The 15795-nt window shown below is 43.0% G+C and overlaps 1 protein-coding gene across 1 annotated transcript; it reads left to right on the top strand.

Annotated features, from left to right (window-relative positions):
• The first annotated feature begins 678 nt into the window (after window positions 1–678).
• LOC104083228 (p53 apoptosis effector related to PMP-22-like) lies at window positions 679–15497 on the top strand. Its single transcript, XM_009586645.1, has 3 exons — window positions 679–1004; window positions 14718–14861; window positions 15122–15497. The coding sequence occupies exons 1-3, from the start codon at window positions 794–796 to the stop codon at window positions 15334–15336; spliced, it is 570 nt and encodes a 189-aa protein (XP_009584940.1). The 5' UTR covers window positions 679–793; the 3' UTR covers window positions 15337–15497.
• The last annotated feature ends 298 nt before the right edge of the window (window positions 15498–15795 follow it).

Genomic DNA, 15795 nt, shown 5'->3' with positions numbered 1-15795 from the left:
GGCCCCGGGCAGCGCACGTACAGCCAGAGCCGCACGCAGGGAGTCTTCGTGAGGCACGGTCAAATCAAAGCTCAGTTTTTGTTCTCCCGCTAAGGCTATACCCAGACCATACTATATTTTTAATGGTAAACCTTGTCGTTTATTTTCCCCTGCAGCTATGTCCCACAAGGGGGAGGGAGGGCAGTCACACATTCTTTATTGCCTTAGCTTTATAGCAGCCAGAGGAATTTTTTTTTAATTGTAAAAAATAAGGTATCTTTTTTTTTTTTTAAAATGGAGTCCAAGAGAAGCAGCTTTCAACCTCCAGGTGGCAAGTACCAGAAGCAGCCACCCTCTAATGAAAACAGTTCCCTGGCTTGTCTCCTGTATTCGCCTGCCATAATGCATATCCCTTAGGAGACAGAAAGGTGTAAACACAGCTGTGAGATGCTCCTGCTGGTGGGGAGTGGCAGGAAGGAAAGCGTTAAATGCCGAGGGTAAACAGCACCCGATTTGTTACCTAGTCAGCAGGGCAGAGTGGATCCCACAGATAAACCCAGCCTCCAAGCTTCTCCCCAGCTCAACTGGTTATTGCTCAGTGGCAGCTCTTACTCATCTGAATCTAGGTGGAGCTCCCTCCCTCCCTGCTGTGTCCCTCCTGATTAAAAAGCTTTTCTCAAACATCTGCACACACGCTCGCAGGTACTGGCACTCATTTTCCAGGAGCTTTGCAAAAGCATCCTTTGCTTCGCATCGTTGAGTCCGTGGCAGAGACGGCCACCCTCGTCCCGCCAGCCTCCCCCTGCCCTGGAAGATGGTGAAGTACGGCCTCGACTACACACGGTGCAGGTGGATCCTACCCCTGCTCCTGGGCATAGGCGTCATCTTCGGTATCATCGCACTGGCGGGCAGGGGCTGGCTGGAGTCACAGACCTTGCCCTACGTGCACCAAGCATCGTTATGGGAGAGCTGCAAGAGGCCTGGGCCGGGTGAGGAATGGTCCTGCGAGTCTCTCATGGGTTACGGTAAGCACCTGCAAGGGTGGCGGGGAGCTGTCTTGGAAGCAGTGGGTCACATCTCCGAGCTCATCTTCCCTCGGCTCTCCTGACTGTATCGCCTAATATCTGTCATTTATATATGAAGTTATGGGCAATTGGGACTGTCACTGAAATACATCAAGGCTTTTGACTAACAGGATGAAGAAGAAAAATGCCCTCACCCCTGTGCAGACAGAAATCTGGTTGCTTTAGATGGTGGGTTGCATAGTACAAAAAAACCACACATGGTAATGCACCAGTGCAAAGGTTTTCTTCCTCTCCTAGAAGCAGCTAGTAGCCTCTTCTCACTAACCACTGCTTTCCAAAACTTAACAGCTACTGCTGATCAAATGTCCAAACGGTTGCGTGGGTAACCCTGGCGACAATGTGATAAGCCAGTCCTGACTGCCAGCAAGAAATGGGGAGGTAAAAATGTAAGATGGTAGGAAGATGTTCCCAGGGAGTGTCGGGCTGCAGAATGCTGCCCTGAAACTGCCCCGGTAGGTGGGTCGTGTGAAAGAGTCTCCTTGTGATTATGAAAGAAAGCTTTAAAAGATGAAAGGATTTCTTGTTTGTACTGAGTTTTGGTTAAGTATGCTATTAAACATGTTGACCCAGGTGCAACCTTCAGCTTGAAAAGATGTAAACTGAGTCTGGGAGAATAGGCCAAGAGAAGGATCAGTCTAGATGTGCCCCATTTCTTTTTTTTTCTTTTTTTTTTTTCTATATATCTGCTGCTGGCCACAGTCTGAAACAAGTTATCGTGAGTGATGGGCTGTTAGCCTGAGCCAGGAGGAAAGTTCAAGCGTTCTTACAATTTATGCTAATTCAAATTAAAAGGAAGATCGTTTTCTCTAAGGCTCAGAATCTCAGCTGCTCTTGTTGAAAATGAGCATAAAAACACTTCCAGAAGCAGTCTCAGGGATCATTTATTACAGCTTTTCAAAATTGTTCGGAAAGTTTATCATCTACGGTCATCATCTATGCACAAAATTCAGCTGCAACGAGTTAATTGTAGCAGGCTTCTGTGAGTGTAGGGCTCCAGGACAAGACTAGCTCCACTCAGCATCACGCCCAGTCCTGCCCTCAGAGCTCCTGCGTCAGCTGTGTGGCTGGGCACAGATCAAGCCAGTTTGCTGCCTCTGGTACATGGCGCTGGAGAGCAGGAGAGAGACCACGATGCTTAGCAAAGGGCTTCTCAGTCCTGAGTTTCCAGGAAAAGTGAGCCCTCCTCCTGGTCTCCAGGTCAGGCACTATCTGTGTCATGAATGCCAGCTTTAACTGGACAGAAAATATTTAGAAGTTTCACCTTGCTTCTCTTGATAATACAAGAGAAGTTTCACCTTGCTTCCAGGTCTGACACAGTTGTTTGGCATTTCACTTCCTTCCTTACCCTGCCTCACTCTTACATGCTTAAATTCTGCAGTTGTATGCAGTTTCTCACTGGGCAGCATCTACAGACAAACCAGGGAGGTCATCCTCTACGTGGACTATCCTATGTCTGGGTTACCATGAATCACATCCACAATAAGTCCAGCACTTCTAATACGTCAGAAATGTTGGACTTAGTACACAAATACAGAATATTCTCCAGCACACGTCAGAAATGTTGGACTTAGTACACAAATGCAGAATATTCTCCAGCGCGTACATTGGAGAGTCAGCTGATGCTTCTGAAAGCATTAGAAACGCTGTTCACATGCTGCATGACTGCGTTATGCTCTCAGTGGGCATGGATCTATCATTTGACCTCTTCAAGCTTACTAAATACCCAGAAAACCTAAGCAAATCCTCAAAATCCTCCTGGACAATATTTCCAGGTGGAAAAGGAAGATATGGCTGGGACAATGGAGTCATTTAGCCAATGGGAGAATATGTAAAGCCTGTATGTAAAAAGTGTGTGCATAGGCCAAGTGACAGTGGTTTACGCTGCCAGGCTTCTGCCTCTGCAAGACAATGCCATTACAATGTAGATCTCGGCCACTGCAGGGGCTGTAGATCTGGCTGTTAAGGTTGCAAACTCATGTCACTGTCCTGATCCTTTCCAGCCCCTTCCTTCAGACACCTTCTCTCCAGAGGTGGGATGTGTTCAGATCCAATCCTGTCCTCCAGTTTTCCTATCATTCTGTCCTTGCTCAGTTGGTGTGGGGTTGGGATTTTTCTTCTAGGGCTCCTGCCTTTCCCCACGCAGGGTGCAGGTACCTGATGCTGGTCTTGGATTCCACGCAAAAGACCAGGCCATGAGACAGCATCTCACTGTGAGCATCCAGGTTTTGTGTTGAGCCTGATTCTACCTACCTTAGTGCTGAAACATAGGGTTTTAATAATTCTGGGATTACATTTATCCACACTGCTCCAGAAAGGTCACAGAAGCATTCAGCACCATGTTCTGTGGGATGTTTAACTTTGTATTGTGCCAAGATAAACACAGTGCTGGATAAACAGTGTCATTGCGCGCCTTCCTGAGCACAGAGACAAAAGACATGATGTAAACAGAAAGGACACAAGTGTTTTACATCTTCCCTGAGATGAACTGTCTCTTTCCCCCCTCTATTCCACAGTTCCCATCTCCTTTCCTCTGGGCTTTACTCTCAGCTTCCCTGCCTAGTCTGCCACAGGGTAGGTTCTGAAATTCGGTCTTCCTGCAGGGATGGTTTCACTGACATACGTGATACACGTGTGTACCCCAGCAGCTGCCAGCAAATATTCTCAACCTGACTTCGACAGTGTAGCTATCTTAATCCACTACAGACATCTTCATCCCACCATAATTAGATAGAATTGTAACATTCTTGCAAGTTGTTCAATATAACGTGCAAATTCAAATCAAATTCTCCACCTGCAATGTTTGTAATTCCCCTTGAATATTTGCTGTTTGGCTTAACATACGTATATACACAGACAGAAGACAAAAAGCCAACATTGTTGAGGTCAGTCAGTTTGGAAGGGAAGAAAGTTGAATGTTTCATTGGTTGCACCGGTGCAGTTTGGGGTCTCTGAATAGTTGCTTAAGCTGACAGAACTCAAAACCTCACAGGGAAGACAAGATGCCTGTACAATTTTTTTCTTGGAAAGCCAGGATAGTAACTCCACCAGTGCGGTTATCTTCTGTGAAAGCATCTACACCCTCTAGGTCTTTTGCAAAGTTTATGAACTCTGTGGAAAGTGAGAATATGAAGAGTTTATACACTCTGTTATCTTCTCCAAGAGTTCAGATTTTCTGCTTTAACCACATGACACCCATCTAGACTTTATCAGACGTCTTTTGCTTTTCAGGCATATTTAGCTCAAATAAATAGAGCTTTCTAGGAAAAAATATCTCATGCATTAGGACACTTCCTAGAAACGAATGGAGTTTAGGATGAGGGACTGAGAGATGCAAACTGTAGCTCTGCAATGTTCTGGAACTTGGAACAAATAAAGGTCTCAAGCTTATAACATGCTTGAACCTTTACAAAGACAGAGATGAAGACTTTTTGGATAGATAATGAGCACAATGTGGAATGTATCTGTCTGGGACATGGCTGAGCTTGCAAAGAAAATGCAGAGGTTAAATCCCTTCATGAAGCTGGCACAGCACTCCTTTGTTTTTCTTGATTTTTGGCTATATAACCTCTCTTGAACAAGGTGTGTCTCACAGACCTGAGACACTTTTTCAGAGTGTAATTTATTCCACTGCAGGCTTTGAAGATGTTTAAATATGTGTGGGTTTGGCTGGGAGAAAATAACTCGTTTTATTTTATTAGTCCCAATGTGATGCACAATAAGATGAAAAACTCATGGCTACACTTGTCGCACCTTATGTTCCACCTGGCCCTTCAGCTGTTCAGATGCTGCCTTCAAAATAACTGCAAGCTTAAGGCTCTAAGTTTAGGTTGAAGTGGTTGGCTCATTTGCATGGTGCAAACAGAGATATGGGGAAAATAATCAGGAAAAAGGCATTTCCACATGACAATTGGAATCCAGTTCTTCAGTTATTTTCACATCATAGTATTCAATTACAGCCCTTTCCTAAGATGCGTGGAGGGTTTAGTGGTGGGATGAATGATTTTGCCATCTGGAAAGTACACCTTCCTGCATCTTGTCTTCCAGGCAGATAATGGGTAACTATGTTCTAGCTCATTCCAGTTTTATTTTGGTCCATGAATATTAATGCAATACTACAAGATAGGATGGCTAGTATACTAGGATTATAATGGGCAAAAAATTACTTCAAATATGGCAGCAGATGAGTATGTCTACAGGATGAGTGAGAGAAGGGAATACTGCAAAAGGTAATATCCTCTTGAGGAAAGAAATATTCTGCTTTAGTCTCATAAGAACCCCACTGAGGCATAGATTTTCTTCCCTGTTTTGCCTATATCAGGCTCTTGGGTCCAGAGAATCTTTTGCTATGATGAAGTACCATTTATTATTCTGAAGGAACAACAAAATGGAAATCACTTGCTAAAAATCCCCAGCTAATGATACAACAGCAAGGTTCGTGGGGTGGTCGGGAGCAGTCTCCGAGCAGCAAAGGACCTCTCTTGGTACTACACCTACCACTGGCCTGGCACTGCTGGCCCCACAGCTCTCCCTCTGGAAAACTAACTTCTCCAGCAGACCAGTGACTCATCACACCTGGGGCACGGGACAGACCAGATACCAAGTTTCCCCGTTGCCACACTGCCTACGTAAAACTGTTTTGCCTTCCCCCACGTTCCCATCACATCTGACAGCCAGCACCTAATCCCAGGCGTGGGGAAGCCCTCACTTGCCTCGAGCTGAAGCAAGCGCCCTGAGCAGACTGACACGGGGATATTTCCAGAGGGATGGGCTGGGAGACAGCCCCTCTCAGCAGGGCCTGGGAGGAGAAGCAGGCTGTCCCGGTGGCTCTTTGGCATCTGAGGGTGTCTGCACGTAGGAACAGAAATGAAGCAAACAAGTAACTGTGCTTTTGAAGCAGGGACTCGCTCAAATCACGGGGCCTTTGTTGCAGACTTTCCCTGACGTTAAGGTTCTGCACCTAAAGGCTTTCACAATTTGGCAAAATTCAAGTAGATTTGGAAAAGTGTCCTTGCAGCTGGGAAACAAAGGCTGGGGAGGTTTCTGACCAGTCCAAGGAAGCCCATGGGAGAGCCCGGGATGGAGCCCAGCTCTATGCTCTGTGCATTGCCCGGGTTACAGGGCAAACCTTGACTCCTTTGACACAGGGTGAACTGAAAACGAAAGCTTGTTGCTGTTCCTGCTGCATCGTAGCATGAAACAGCTGTATTTGTATACAGTGATTGCCTGTAGTTTTAATGACAGTGTATTAGAGAAGCACATAATTTTCTAAGTCATCAGTCTCCTAAAAGTGTAACGTTACCTCGGACTAACCAGTGAGAAATAAGATTACAAGATTAGTTACTTAATAACGTAGACTATTCAATCATTATTCAAAACTTAGAATGCTAGAAAATACAGGCTCAATTAAATGTATATAGTAATGGAAATATCACAACAACAGTATATTTAAGGAACTCTGATGCAAGAAAGAAATAACAAATTTTATTTTTCCCCAGACTGTAGGAGACACTCCGTTGTTACTGAAGAGGTATAAGAGAAGGGAATCAAGCCCAGAGCATTTAATTACCATGCAATCGCTAACATGCTTTCCCTTGTAATTTTAAGGTTTGTCCTTTTATATGTTTAATGGCAGATTCATTTAATCAGACTCTTTTCTAAATAATAGTTATGCTCTTCATCAATTAACTCTACAGAGAGCAATTGCAGATGGCATCCCACTGTTTATTATCCAAACTTCCTTTAACAATTACAGTTAAATTGGGCGGAAAAATAGCAATCGTGTGGAGGGTTCTCATCTCCCCATCAGGAGATATGAACTGCTGGTGTTGAGGACTTCGTGGAGATCTTCAACACTTTGTGTCGTCAGGACCTTAAGTCCCTGAGAGGATACCATTCACGCACACACAGAGGAGGCATCTCTGCTGAAAATGTGTGGCTAAACTCTCATTTCTCTTCACCTCATCTCTTCCTCTAGCTTATTGAGGTAATCTGATACCGCAGGGCTATAATAACCTCTCCACAGTCTGAACGGTGGTAAGGGCTGCAAGATGGATTTCGAATTCCACCGTAGGGTTAAACAGTCAGGTTACTTAAGCAGGAAAGGAGTTACTCAGGAAAAGTAACAGAACTCTCAAAACACTGTTTTTTCACATTTCCATATCACTTCTCACTGGCAGCTTGCATTGTTCTGAGCAACCTTGAACACATTCAGTCAGTGAGTCTTGTAATGCCGTGTTTCTTCTTTGTCAAGTACCATTAGAAAATCTCTCCTCAGCCAAAAGTTCCCAGGAACTCAAGGTAGTTTGTGGAGTGACGATGGTAGCCTATGTCCCAGAGGCTTCTGGCTTCCTTCTACTGGTACTAAATAACACGTCAGATCACACACAGTCCTTCTGAAGTACTAATCTGCAACTGAATACATCTCATGTCACCTATTATGTTGAATATGCACACTGTGCCCAAATCAGGCCCCAGATGTAGGAAGTCTCTGTGCAGTTCATTAACAACCCCCTCAGCAATAAGCAGCAAGTGATGAAGACGTTCAGGAAGCATTGCAAAAGCTATTTCCTTCACAAGAAGAGTAAATAGAGCTTATGATGTATTTTATGAGCACAAAGTACCATTTCTGCTTATATGTTGGGGTTTTTCTTTTGTAAATGGTAAAATTTTGCTTCTAACAGAAAATTAGATCCAGATTCACAGCTGCTCTCTATCAGAGAGAAACTCCCCAGTGCAAAAGGCAATTTTCAGCAAGGTTTCAGAACAAAGTTTGCTCACAGCATGAAAACTGCAGATCAAAAGTGAGAACAATACTTGGTGCATATGGAAATGAGATGTAAATTCAGTGTTCTTCAGCCTCAAATGGCCCTGGGAATATAAAACTTAAAAAGAGCTTTCTAGAAAGGCTCCACTCTGCTATTTCGATTAAAAGTCCTAGTTCATAGCCTGTGTTATCATGGAAATTGATTCTGTTTAATTCACATTAAATATTTTAACCCACCTTTAACTCATGGGTAGTTAGGGAGCAGGTACGTCTTGCTCCTCTGATTAACTGAGCTTATGTACATGTACTGATTAATCAATACCTTACTTGTTTTATTTACCTGACCCTCCCAGCCCCCATATACATATCCAAGTGTAAGTAATCCTGCTGTAATTTAAAATAAATAGGAAAAAATAGGAGGAAAAATGTTATAGCATTAAAGTGTGTAAGACTGAGCTTTAATCCCGAGATGCTCTCGATGTATGCAACCGCTTCTGAAGATAATGTGAGATAGGGGTACTCCCTGACTCATGAGCAAACCTTTAATTTTGAGGCACTGTGTGCACATTATTTTTAATAGCTAACTTACTCCCTTGGTGCTCCCTTTGATGATTGCTCTACGCCCTCTCCCACTTCTGCCTCCCTAGTGCTAAGTAAGCATCAGGGAGCAGTCCTCATTAATACAAGATTTGCAGAAGCCAGCTTCTAAGTCAAGCTTGTACATGCCTGGGCTTATGATGAGATGAATTTGAACCACTCCTTCAAGATGTAAATGTTCCTGCCCTCAAATTCAAGTCGGAATAGCTGCTAAGTTGAATTGGTTACCTCAGTAAGAGAAGAGTTTTGCAGAAGTACGTAAAGCCTTGGATGCAGGCTTTGCCTGTATATGTTTGTGAGTGAAGTCAGTGGTGGGGAATTAATAGGTTTTTGCTTTAAAGGAGTTAAAGTCCACCAAGCCAAACTGAGCTATCACTTCAGCATTAAGCTATGGTCAAGACACTGCTTTCTTCTAATATGTACTGTATTTTACTGATAGATGACCTATGGATAAAGGTTCTTTTCCTTACTGTTGTCATTTAAAATCATCATTATGGGATAATTGTCCTAAAGTCCTAATCCTTTCTCATTTATATGGGACCTGCTACTAATCACCAAGAAACTTTTGCAACGGCATTTAGTATGACCCTAAATAGGTCATTCTCTGCTTCCATGGTTGTCTCTTAAATAGTGGCAAGCTAAAAGCTGGTTCCTGCTCACATCAAAATGGCTTGCATGTTACGAGATAATACTCTGTTATTAAATGAGAAATCCATATTAACTGCCAATGAATTCTAAAGCAGTAATGCTAGGGGAAAAAGAATGCAGTTACCAAACAGAAGGACCAAAAATTTTGTATTCCACTCCAAAGGATATAAACTCACTCAAAAAAACCCCGAAGAAAAACATCCAGTATTGACTCCCCGCGGGAAAGATATTCAGAGAATGCAGTTGTTTTAAGAATGATCCAGATGCAATGAAGCTAAAAGCCCAGAGAATAATACACATCCAATAATGCCTTTGATATTTTTTTCCTCATTTTATTCTATTCATAAATTATCCATGACTAATGTGATTTTCTTCATTTGTATAGCCTTCCTTTGAAATTATTTTCAGTCAATAGCTTTCAGTCTGCATATACAGTTTATTCATAAGAAGCTGCTTTAAATAGTTTCTGATTTATCTTGGCTGTATACAAACACATGCATACTGGTATTTCAATGCCAGCTCGTGTGATCAGCAAACACTTGCAGAGATTTCAATGTTCACTTGCTTTCAAAAAGAGCACAGAAGTTTCCCGTAGCTGGCATGTTACAGAGTCATGATTTCCAGAAGACAGGATTTTGCGCTGTCTGGTGTTGCACAGATAACACGGGGAATCCAGAGTCCTGGGTGACAGTGGCTTGCATATACACCGACAGCTCGTAACCCTTCGGCTGATAAATTGAGATGCGGGTTAATGAATTTGGTGGGCCATCTTAAGATTCAAGCTAAGGAGAACACATGTTCTGCTGCAGACATGCTCATTTTCACATGGAAACTTTCTTGAGGTGAACAAACCAAAATGAGGTGGATAAAACCTGGCCAAAGCAGCTCCTTCTCAAAGTGAAGCATGTGCTCTGCAGAGTTCACCACACCTTGATGAAGAACGTCAGGTTGAGAAACCTAAGTGAGTTCAGCTTTGTTTCCAAAATAATGTTCCTTCCCTTTAATCAGAGAGACGTAAAACAGGTTGAGCTCTGCAAACTCAGCCTAGAAACATTCTTATTACGTACAACACAGGTGACTCACCACCATGGCAGATTTTAGTTCTTGTAAGAATTGCTTTGCAAGACTGGAGCTAGAACTGCAGGGTTTGTGTTTCTTTCCCTTGGTGGTATGAAGGATAACAGAGCAAAATATTAGTCTGTTACATTTTCTTCCCCCCGCTCCCTGTTTCTTTTGAATTAAAACTATCTTCCTAAAATTGCTGCACAATTCACTTCAGTGGCTGAAGTGTTAAATCAATCAGTCAGCAAGAACCTGTAGATAATTGTTGGTGTCTGCGAGCTGGCAGTAAACATTTGTTTTTCTTTCCAGTGCTAGTTGTGTATTTAGCTTCGAGCCAGGAGGAGAATTTGGAGAAGTATGTTCTTATTGATTAGACCAGGAGAAGTACTTCTGAACTCTCTGGGGTTGCTTTCAGAAAATGTCACCCAAGGAGAGAGACTCAGTAGTTCATGTGGTTTGGGGGTACCAGAGGAAGAAAAACATGAGAACGTCATTGTGAAAGTTTTCCCATGTTTTGAACCACATACACCAGAAACACAGAAATTTGTATTTGTCATGGGACAAGTAGACTTCACATGCTATTTTCAAGGCACGACAGCTCTTTTGTGAAGGCACCGTTCGGAGCATGAAACACGGCAGGCTAAGGAAAGACTAGATCTGGTGGTTCAAAGTTTTGGCTCAACTTACTGCTGGGCAAGGAAGTTTATTTCATTATGTGTGACGCACAGGCAGTGTTTACACTTTTGCAAACTGGAAAACGCATGAGAGTAAAATCAGGAAACTGGAGACATTCTTAGTCCTGGATCTCTAATGAAGTCCATCAGCTTCCCTATGGCTGCAGTCAGCAATAGGATGTTCAGAGCGTGTTTAGATGGTGCAGTACAAGAGGTAGTCATGCTTTATAGCAGACTAATAAAGCTGTGTTATTATTGTATATTGTCTCAGCTAATTATCTTGCTCATAAGCTACAGTGAGCTCTGTACTGGCATGGGTGGGCTCTTTCTGGTCTCTAAATTAGCTCAGGGGTCTTCTCACAGAGCCGGGAGTTTTAGAAGGCAAGCATTTATTTTCATTTTCCAGTAGTGACATATTACTGCATTCACTGTGGGTAGTCCGGACTCTCACAAATCATTGTTGATTGACATACAAAACACTGTAAATAGAAGCACTCTCCTTGCTCTTCTTGAGATAGGCATGAAAATGTGGGTTCCTTTTGCCTGTTTGGGGTAGCAAGGTCTTGTTTTAAGACAAAATTGCTCAGAAAATTGCCAGCTAGAAGGAGTTTTCAAGAGCGGATGGTGTGTAGCTTCCTACAAATCCTTTCATAGTGTTCGTTGGCGTTCTTTCAGCTGATAGAGGAGCTGAAAAAGGGAGAAATAGGACTGGCACGAAAGTGTTACAGGATCCTGCTGGTATTCAAGGACATTCTTGCATAAACACACGTTTATTTTCTAATAAGCACATTTTAACTCTTAAACAGCCAAAATAACACTGCCATTTTGGGGGGCTGAGAAAACAGATCTCACAAATTGCTGAATATTTTCACATTTCAGCTTGATGTCCTGTAACCTGCTGCTTCCTCTGTTTCTATTTTTGATTTGATGACAGGTGGACTAGATCCTTTCAGCTTTCAACTGCCCTCTCTCTAGAATCGAGTGTACTTGGTGTTGCACCTGTGATGAATTCTGGAGATCACATCTTTAAGAAAAAGCTTTGCAGTTAGAATGGTTTATTTATGCTTTTGCTTTATGCTAAAGCAAAAAAACCCCCACAACATTGGAAGATAAGAAAATATTTGGGAGCAGATTAGCCACTTGCTTGTCAGTGTTTTCTGACCAATTTAGTTCTTCTAATTCTGGCATTTTTAAGGAATTGTAAGTCATAATTCTGTTGGTAAAGACACTAGTGCTCCTGGCTGGTACAAGGAAAAATAAACATTTCAGATATAGAAACAGTTGCAATTATTCCTACACAAAGCTTTTGCTACCTTTTACCCTAGAAAAGTAAGGTGTTTGCACATTGTGGTCTTAGACTACTGCTAACTGCTACTTTGTGTAAAGGACAGATGAAGTCAGGGTACTCTTCCTCAAAAAAACCCTATAGTGACTCTTTGATGCAATCCTGTTGCCTTACTTGGAGCTGCATATTGGTTTTCTTCCAACGTTGAGTTAATTTTTTTTTCTCTTTTGTAGAAGCGAGAGTCACAAAATTAGGCGATTAAGCAATGCCTCCTAAAGATGCATCCTGCAACAAAGCATGTCTCTTCTTGCCGTATAGCCAATGCCCGGCGGGCTGGGCGTGCACCCAATCTGCTTTCATACAGTCACAGCATTTGTAACATTACTTCAGGAAAAACACCTGGGCGAGCCCGGGGGAGGACGGAGACGGTGGCATGGGCAAGGTGCCACCGCACACGGCTGCGGCCACCGGGCACCGCCCCCTGAGCCCCCAGCTCAGGCGATGCACCCGGGGGACGGTGCTCTGCCATCAGCTGCTCTCGGGAAGCAAGGCTGAGCTTTGGCAGACCGTCTGCTGCCCGCAGCAGTGGTGGTGGCAGCAGGTGAGACGAAACCCCCAGGTCTCACGGTGCCTCAGCACTTCCCGGGCGGGCAGCGTCGCTCTGAGTCTGCTCTGGGAAAGGACACCCCTTTGCCCAGGAGTTTTGCACCTAACCGCAACAGTTGTGCACCTAACAAAAAACATCACCTCTAGATGTCCTTGGCATTTCACCCTTCTGCCAGAAGTTATAACTCTTGGATCCAAGAGCAGTGAGGTCACTGCTGCTGAGCAACTTCTCTTATGGCCAGGTGCCCCTTTTTTTCCTGTTTTAGAGACTGGGGCAGGAGCATCCTCAACAGGGTAAATTGAGCTGTGGCAGTACGAGAAATTCCTCTTCCTGGCTGTTTCCTTTGAAAAGGCTGTTTCCTTTCCTTTCTTGCCTGAGGTGCTCCCTCCCACCTGTGCCTCCGTATTGCATACTCTACCTCCGAGCCTCCTGTAAACTCCCCGAGAGAAGAGTTTGGGCTAAAATACTGGGCTAGAAAATGAGATGTAGGCACATCTTTGTCCCTTTCAATCTTCTCAGGCAGCTACCTGTTTACAGGAAAAATAATATAGTTGAAAAGCCTTATAAGCAGACGGAAACTTTTTGGCATAAGGAAGAAAAAGGACACGACATAAAACTGAAAATATAGTGCAATAGCTGGAATGGAGCAGGGATCATAAAGTGGGGGGCGGGGGGGTGGGGGGAGAAATGGTGAAAAGCAAACAAAAAGGGAAATTGGTTTTGATGGGCTGATGCTGGAAAATCCTGATCCATTTTTCTAGTCTAATAGCAGAGGTGGTGTGGGGCCTGGGGGAAGAGAGGCTGAGCACCAAGGTGTCACTCACCAGGGACAGGACGGTGGCATTCATGCCCACCCGACACTGGCCAGGGGGAAGGTAGGATACTTCGCGTTTTATTACTTGCATGCTCAAAGCAAACAAATTGGCAGGTTACTGGATATCAAAAATCTTATCTTATTCAGTTCCAGAGGGAACTTTTACTGAACAGCAAGTACTGCATTTAAGTTGAGTTGTAATTATTGTCAGGGTTGTTTGGGCTGTGATAATTTTTCGGCACTGCTGCTGTGGACATTTGGTTAGAAGCCGACACCTTACAAACACAGAGTGTAGGCAAGGGAGTGGAGTCTGTCGATGCCCAGCAGACTTTAACTGCCTACTCCATCTACATACACAATTTAAAGAGAGTCAAGGTGGGCTTTTTACATTCAGAAGAGGAGGCACTTTGATCTCTTTGAGCAGTAGTTGCCCCTCAAGACTTAAAATATTGAATAAATAATATTTTTTTCCAGTTGTTATGCCAACACAATATGCTTTGCTCTGACATGTTATAACATAAAGTTATATAATTTGAAAATGAAAGTATTAATATCCTGAACAAGCTTTTCAAAATGAAATGGTTATGACTTTGGATCAAAAGCAGAGGTCAAACTTCCCTACAAAACAGATTCCAAATCTTTAGCCCCATTTAGGACACAGAGCTAAACAAAGGCTGAAAAGGCAGAAACCACTGAATTTTGACATTCATGGACTATTGCCATACCTTTAAATTTGCATGCCAGAGTGGTACTGCTTGTATAAACACTTTTTTTTAAAGGAAGAATTTAATTAGTTTCAGGGACAGTCTAATTCTCCTTGTCCATGCAAAATGCTCCTGGTTTTATGGCATCTGCTGAGGTAATGACATTTGTTATTGAAGGAAAGTGTCTATTCCTACATCTTTGCCGTCATTTTTATCTCAATTCTTAACTGTTAAATCTAAAGAGGAAGCTCACACACAAGCCCCATTGCATTCTGTATGAGAGGTGAAAGCTGGCGTTTTTATGCATTCTGCACTTAGTGAATGATTTCTTGTGGAACTAAAAGGTTCACTGATGAGAGGAGAGAGAGCTCTCGTGCTTTCCTTCTTGGGAGCTGACCTTTTCACATTTGTTTAAAATTAGCCTTTCATTATAAACCAGAGAAAAACACTGCAAGGGATTTTTTTGTTCCTTTCTAATGTATCTTCCTTCTGATTTCAGCTTGGGGAAGAGCTGCTGCTGCCACATACCTGGTCGGCTTTATACTTCTAGTCATCTGTTTTGCTCTGGCCATCATAGCATTTGCCATTGACACACTTCGGTTCAACTTCATACGCGGGATTGGAGGCTTGCTTTTTGTCGCTGGTAAGGCAGTACATGAAGTCAAGTTTAGCTCGTGCAGGTATATTCATACCAGAACCGGTATTTCCCTCAGCTGATTCTATGCCCAAGTCTTTGCCTGTGTGCACTTGAGCTCTCTATGAAAAATAACGTAAAGTCTGTCACGGCAGTGGATCAATTTTCAAATCCTCCAAAACACGGGTGGGTCTAGCTACAGTATTATGGGGGCAGGCAATGTGATGGGTGCTAGCTTAAACATTTTTTGTTTTCTCCTATTTCTTCAGCTGTGTTCTCCATCATGGGCCTTGTCATTTATCCAGTAAAGTTCTCGACTGAAATTGAAATGACAGGAATCAATATGTTCAGTTGGGCCTACGGCTTTGGCTGGACCACCGCCATTATGGAAATATGCTTGGGATTCTTCTTCTGCTGCCTTCCTAACTATGAAGATCAGATCTTGGGTAATGTGAAGCCCACATATTTTTACTCTTCCCCGTAAGCACCAGGAAAAATGAGTTCGTATTCCAGAGATATCTGATAGACCAGCTACATTTTCCAGAGTATCGTCATTGGATGTTTGTCGAAAAGGCTGGAAACTTTTCAAATGCGTGTAGAAAAATGGTACTGACATTCTGCAATAAAGTTATGTACTCTATTTTGGACCTTCATATCTGATGCGTGTTGGTTAGATAAAGTCTAAACATTAAAAACCCTTGTGTTTCCTCATCCATTCCCATGAGTGGGGTGTATGTGGATTCCATTGCATCTTAAATGCATTAATATTTCTAATTAAATTCAGAAAAACTTTTTAAACTGCCAATAAACAAAACAACATATATCATCTTCCTGAAGGAAAGCAGCTCAGAAAAATCCCATTTTGTATGTATCATCATCTTTAACCTGAAGATTTTGCACATTTTTCAAGAAGCCAAATACCTTTATCCACTGACTGCCGAAG

This window comes from Fulmarus glacialis, unplaced genomic scaffold, assembly GCF_000690835.1.
Source record: "Fulmarus glacialis isolate BGI_N327 unplaced genomic scaffold, ASM69083v1 scaffold19730, whole genome shotgun sequence".
NCBI classification, from domain to species: domain Eukaryota; kingdom Metazoa; phylum Chordata; class Aves; order Procellariiformes; family Procellariidae; genus Fulmarus; species Fulmarus glacialis.
Note: the sequence above shows the minus strand (reverse complement) of the source record. Positions and strands in the feature narration are given on the sequence as shown.

What these genes read in the sequence shown, in the direction of transcription:
- LOC104083228 (XM_009586645.1), top strand. Translation starts at nt 794, where the DNA reads ATGGTGAAGTACGGCCTCGACTACACACGGTGCAGGTGGATCCTACCC. An exon ending in CGAGTCTCTCATGGGTTACG is followed by an intron (nt 1,005 to 14,717) that starts GTAAGCACCTGC and finishes TTCTGATTTCAG; the next exon opens with CTTGGGGAAGAGCTGCTGCT. An exon ending in AGGCTTGCTTTTTGTCGCTG is followed by an intron (nt 14,862 to 15,121) that starts GTAAGGCAGTAC and finishes CTATTTCTTCAG; the next exon opens with CTGTGTTCTCCATCATGGGC.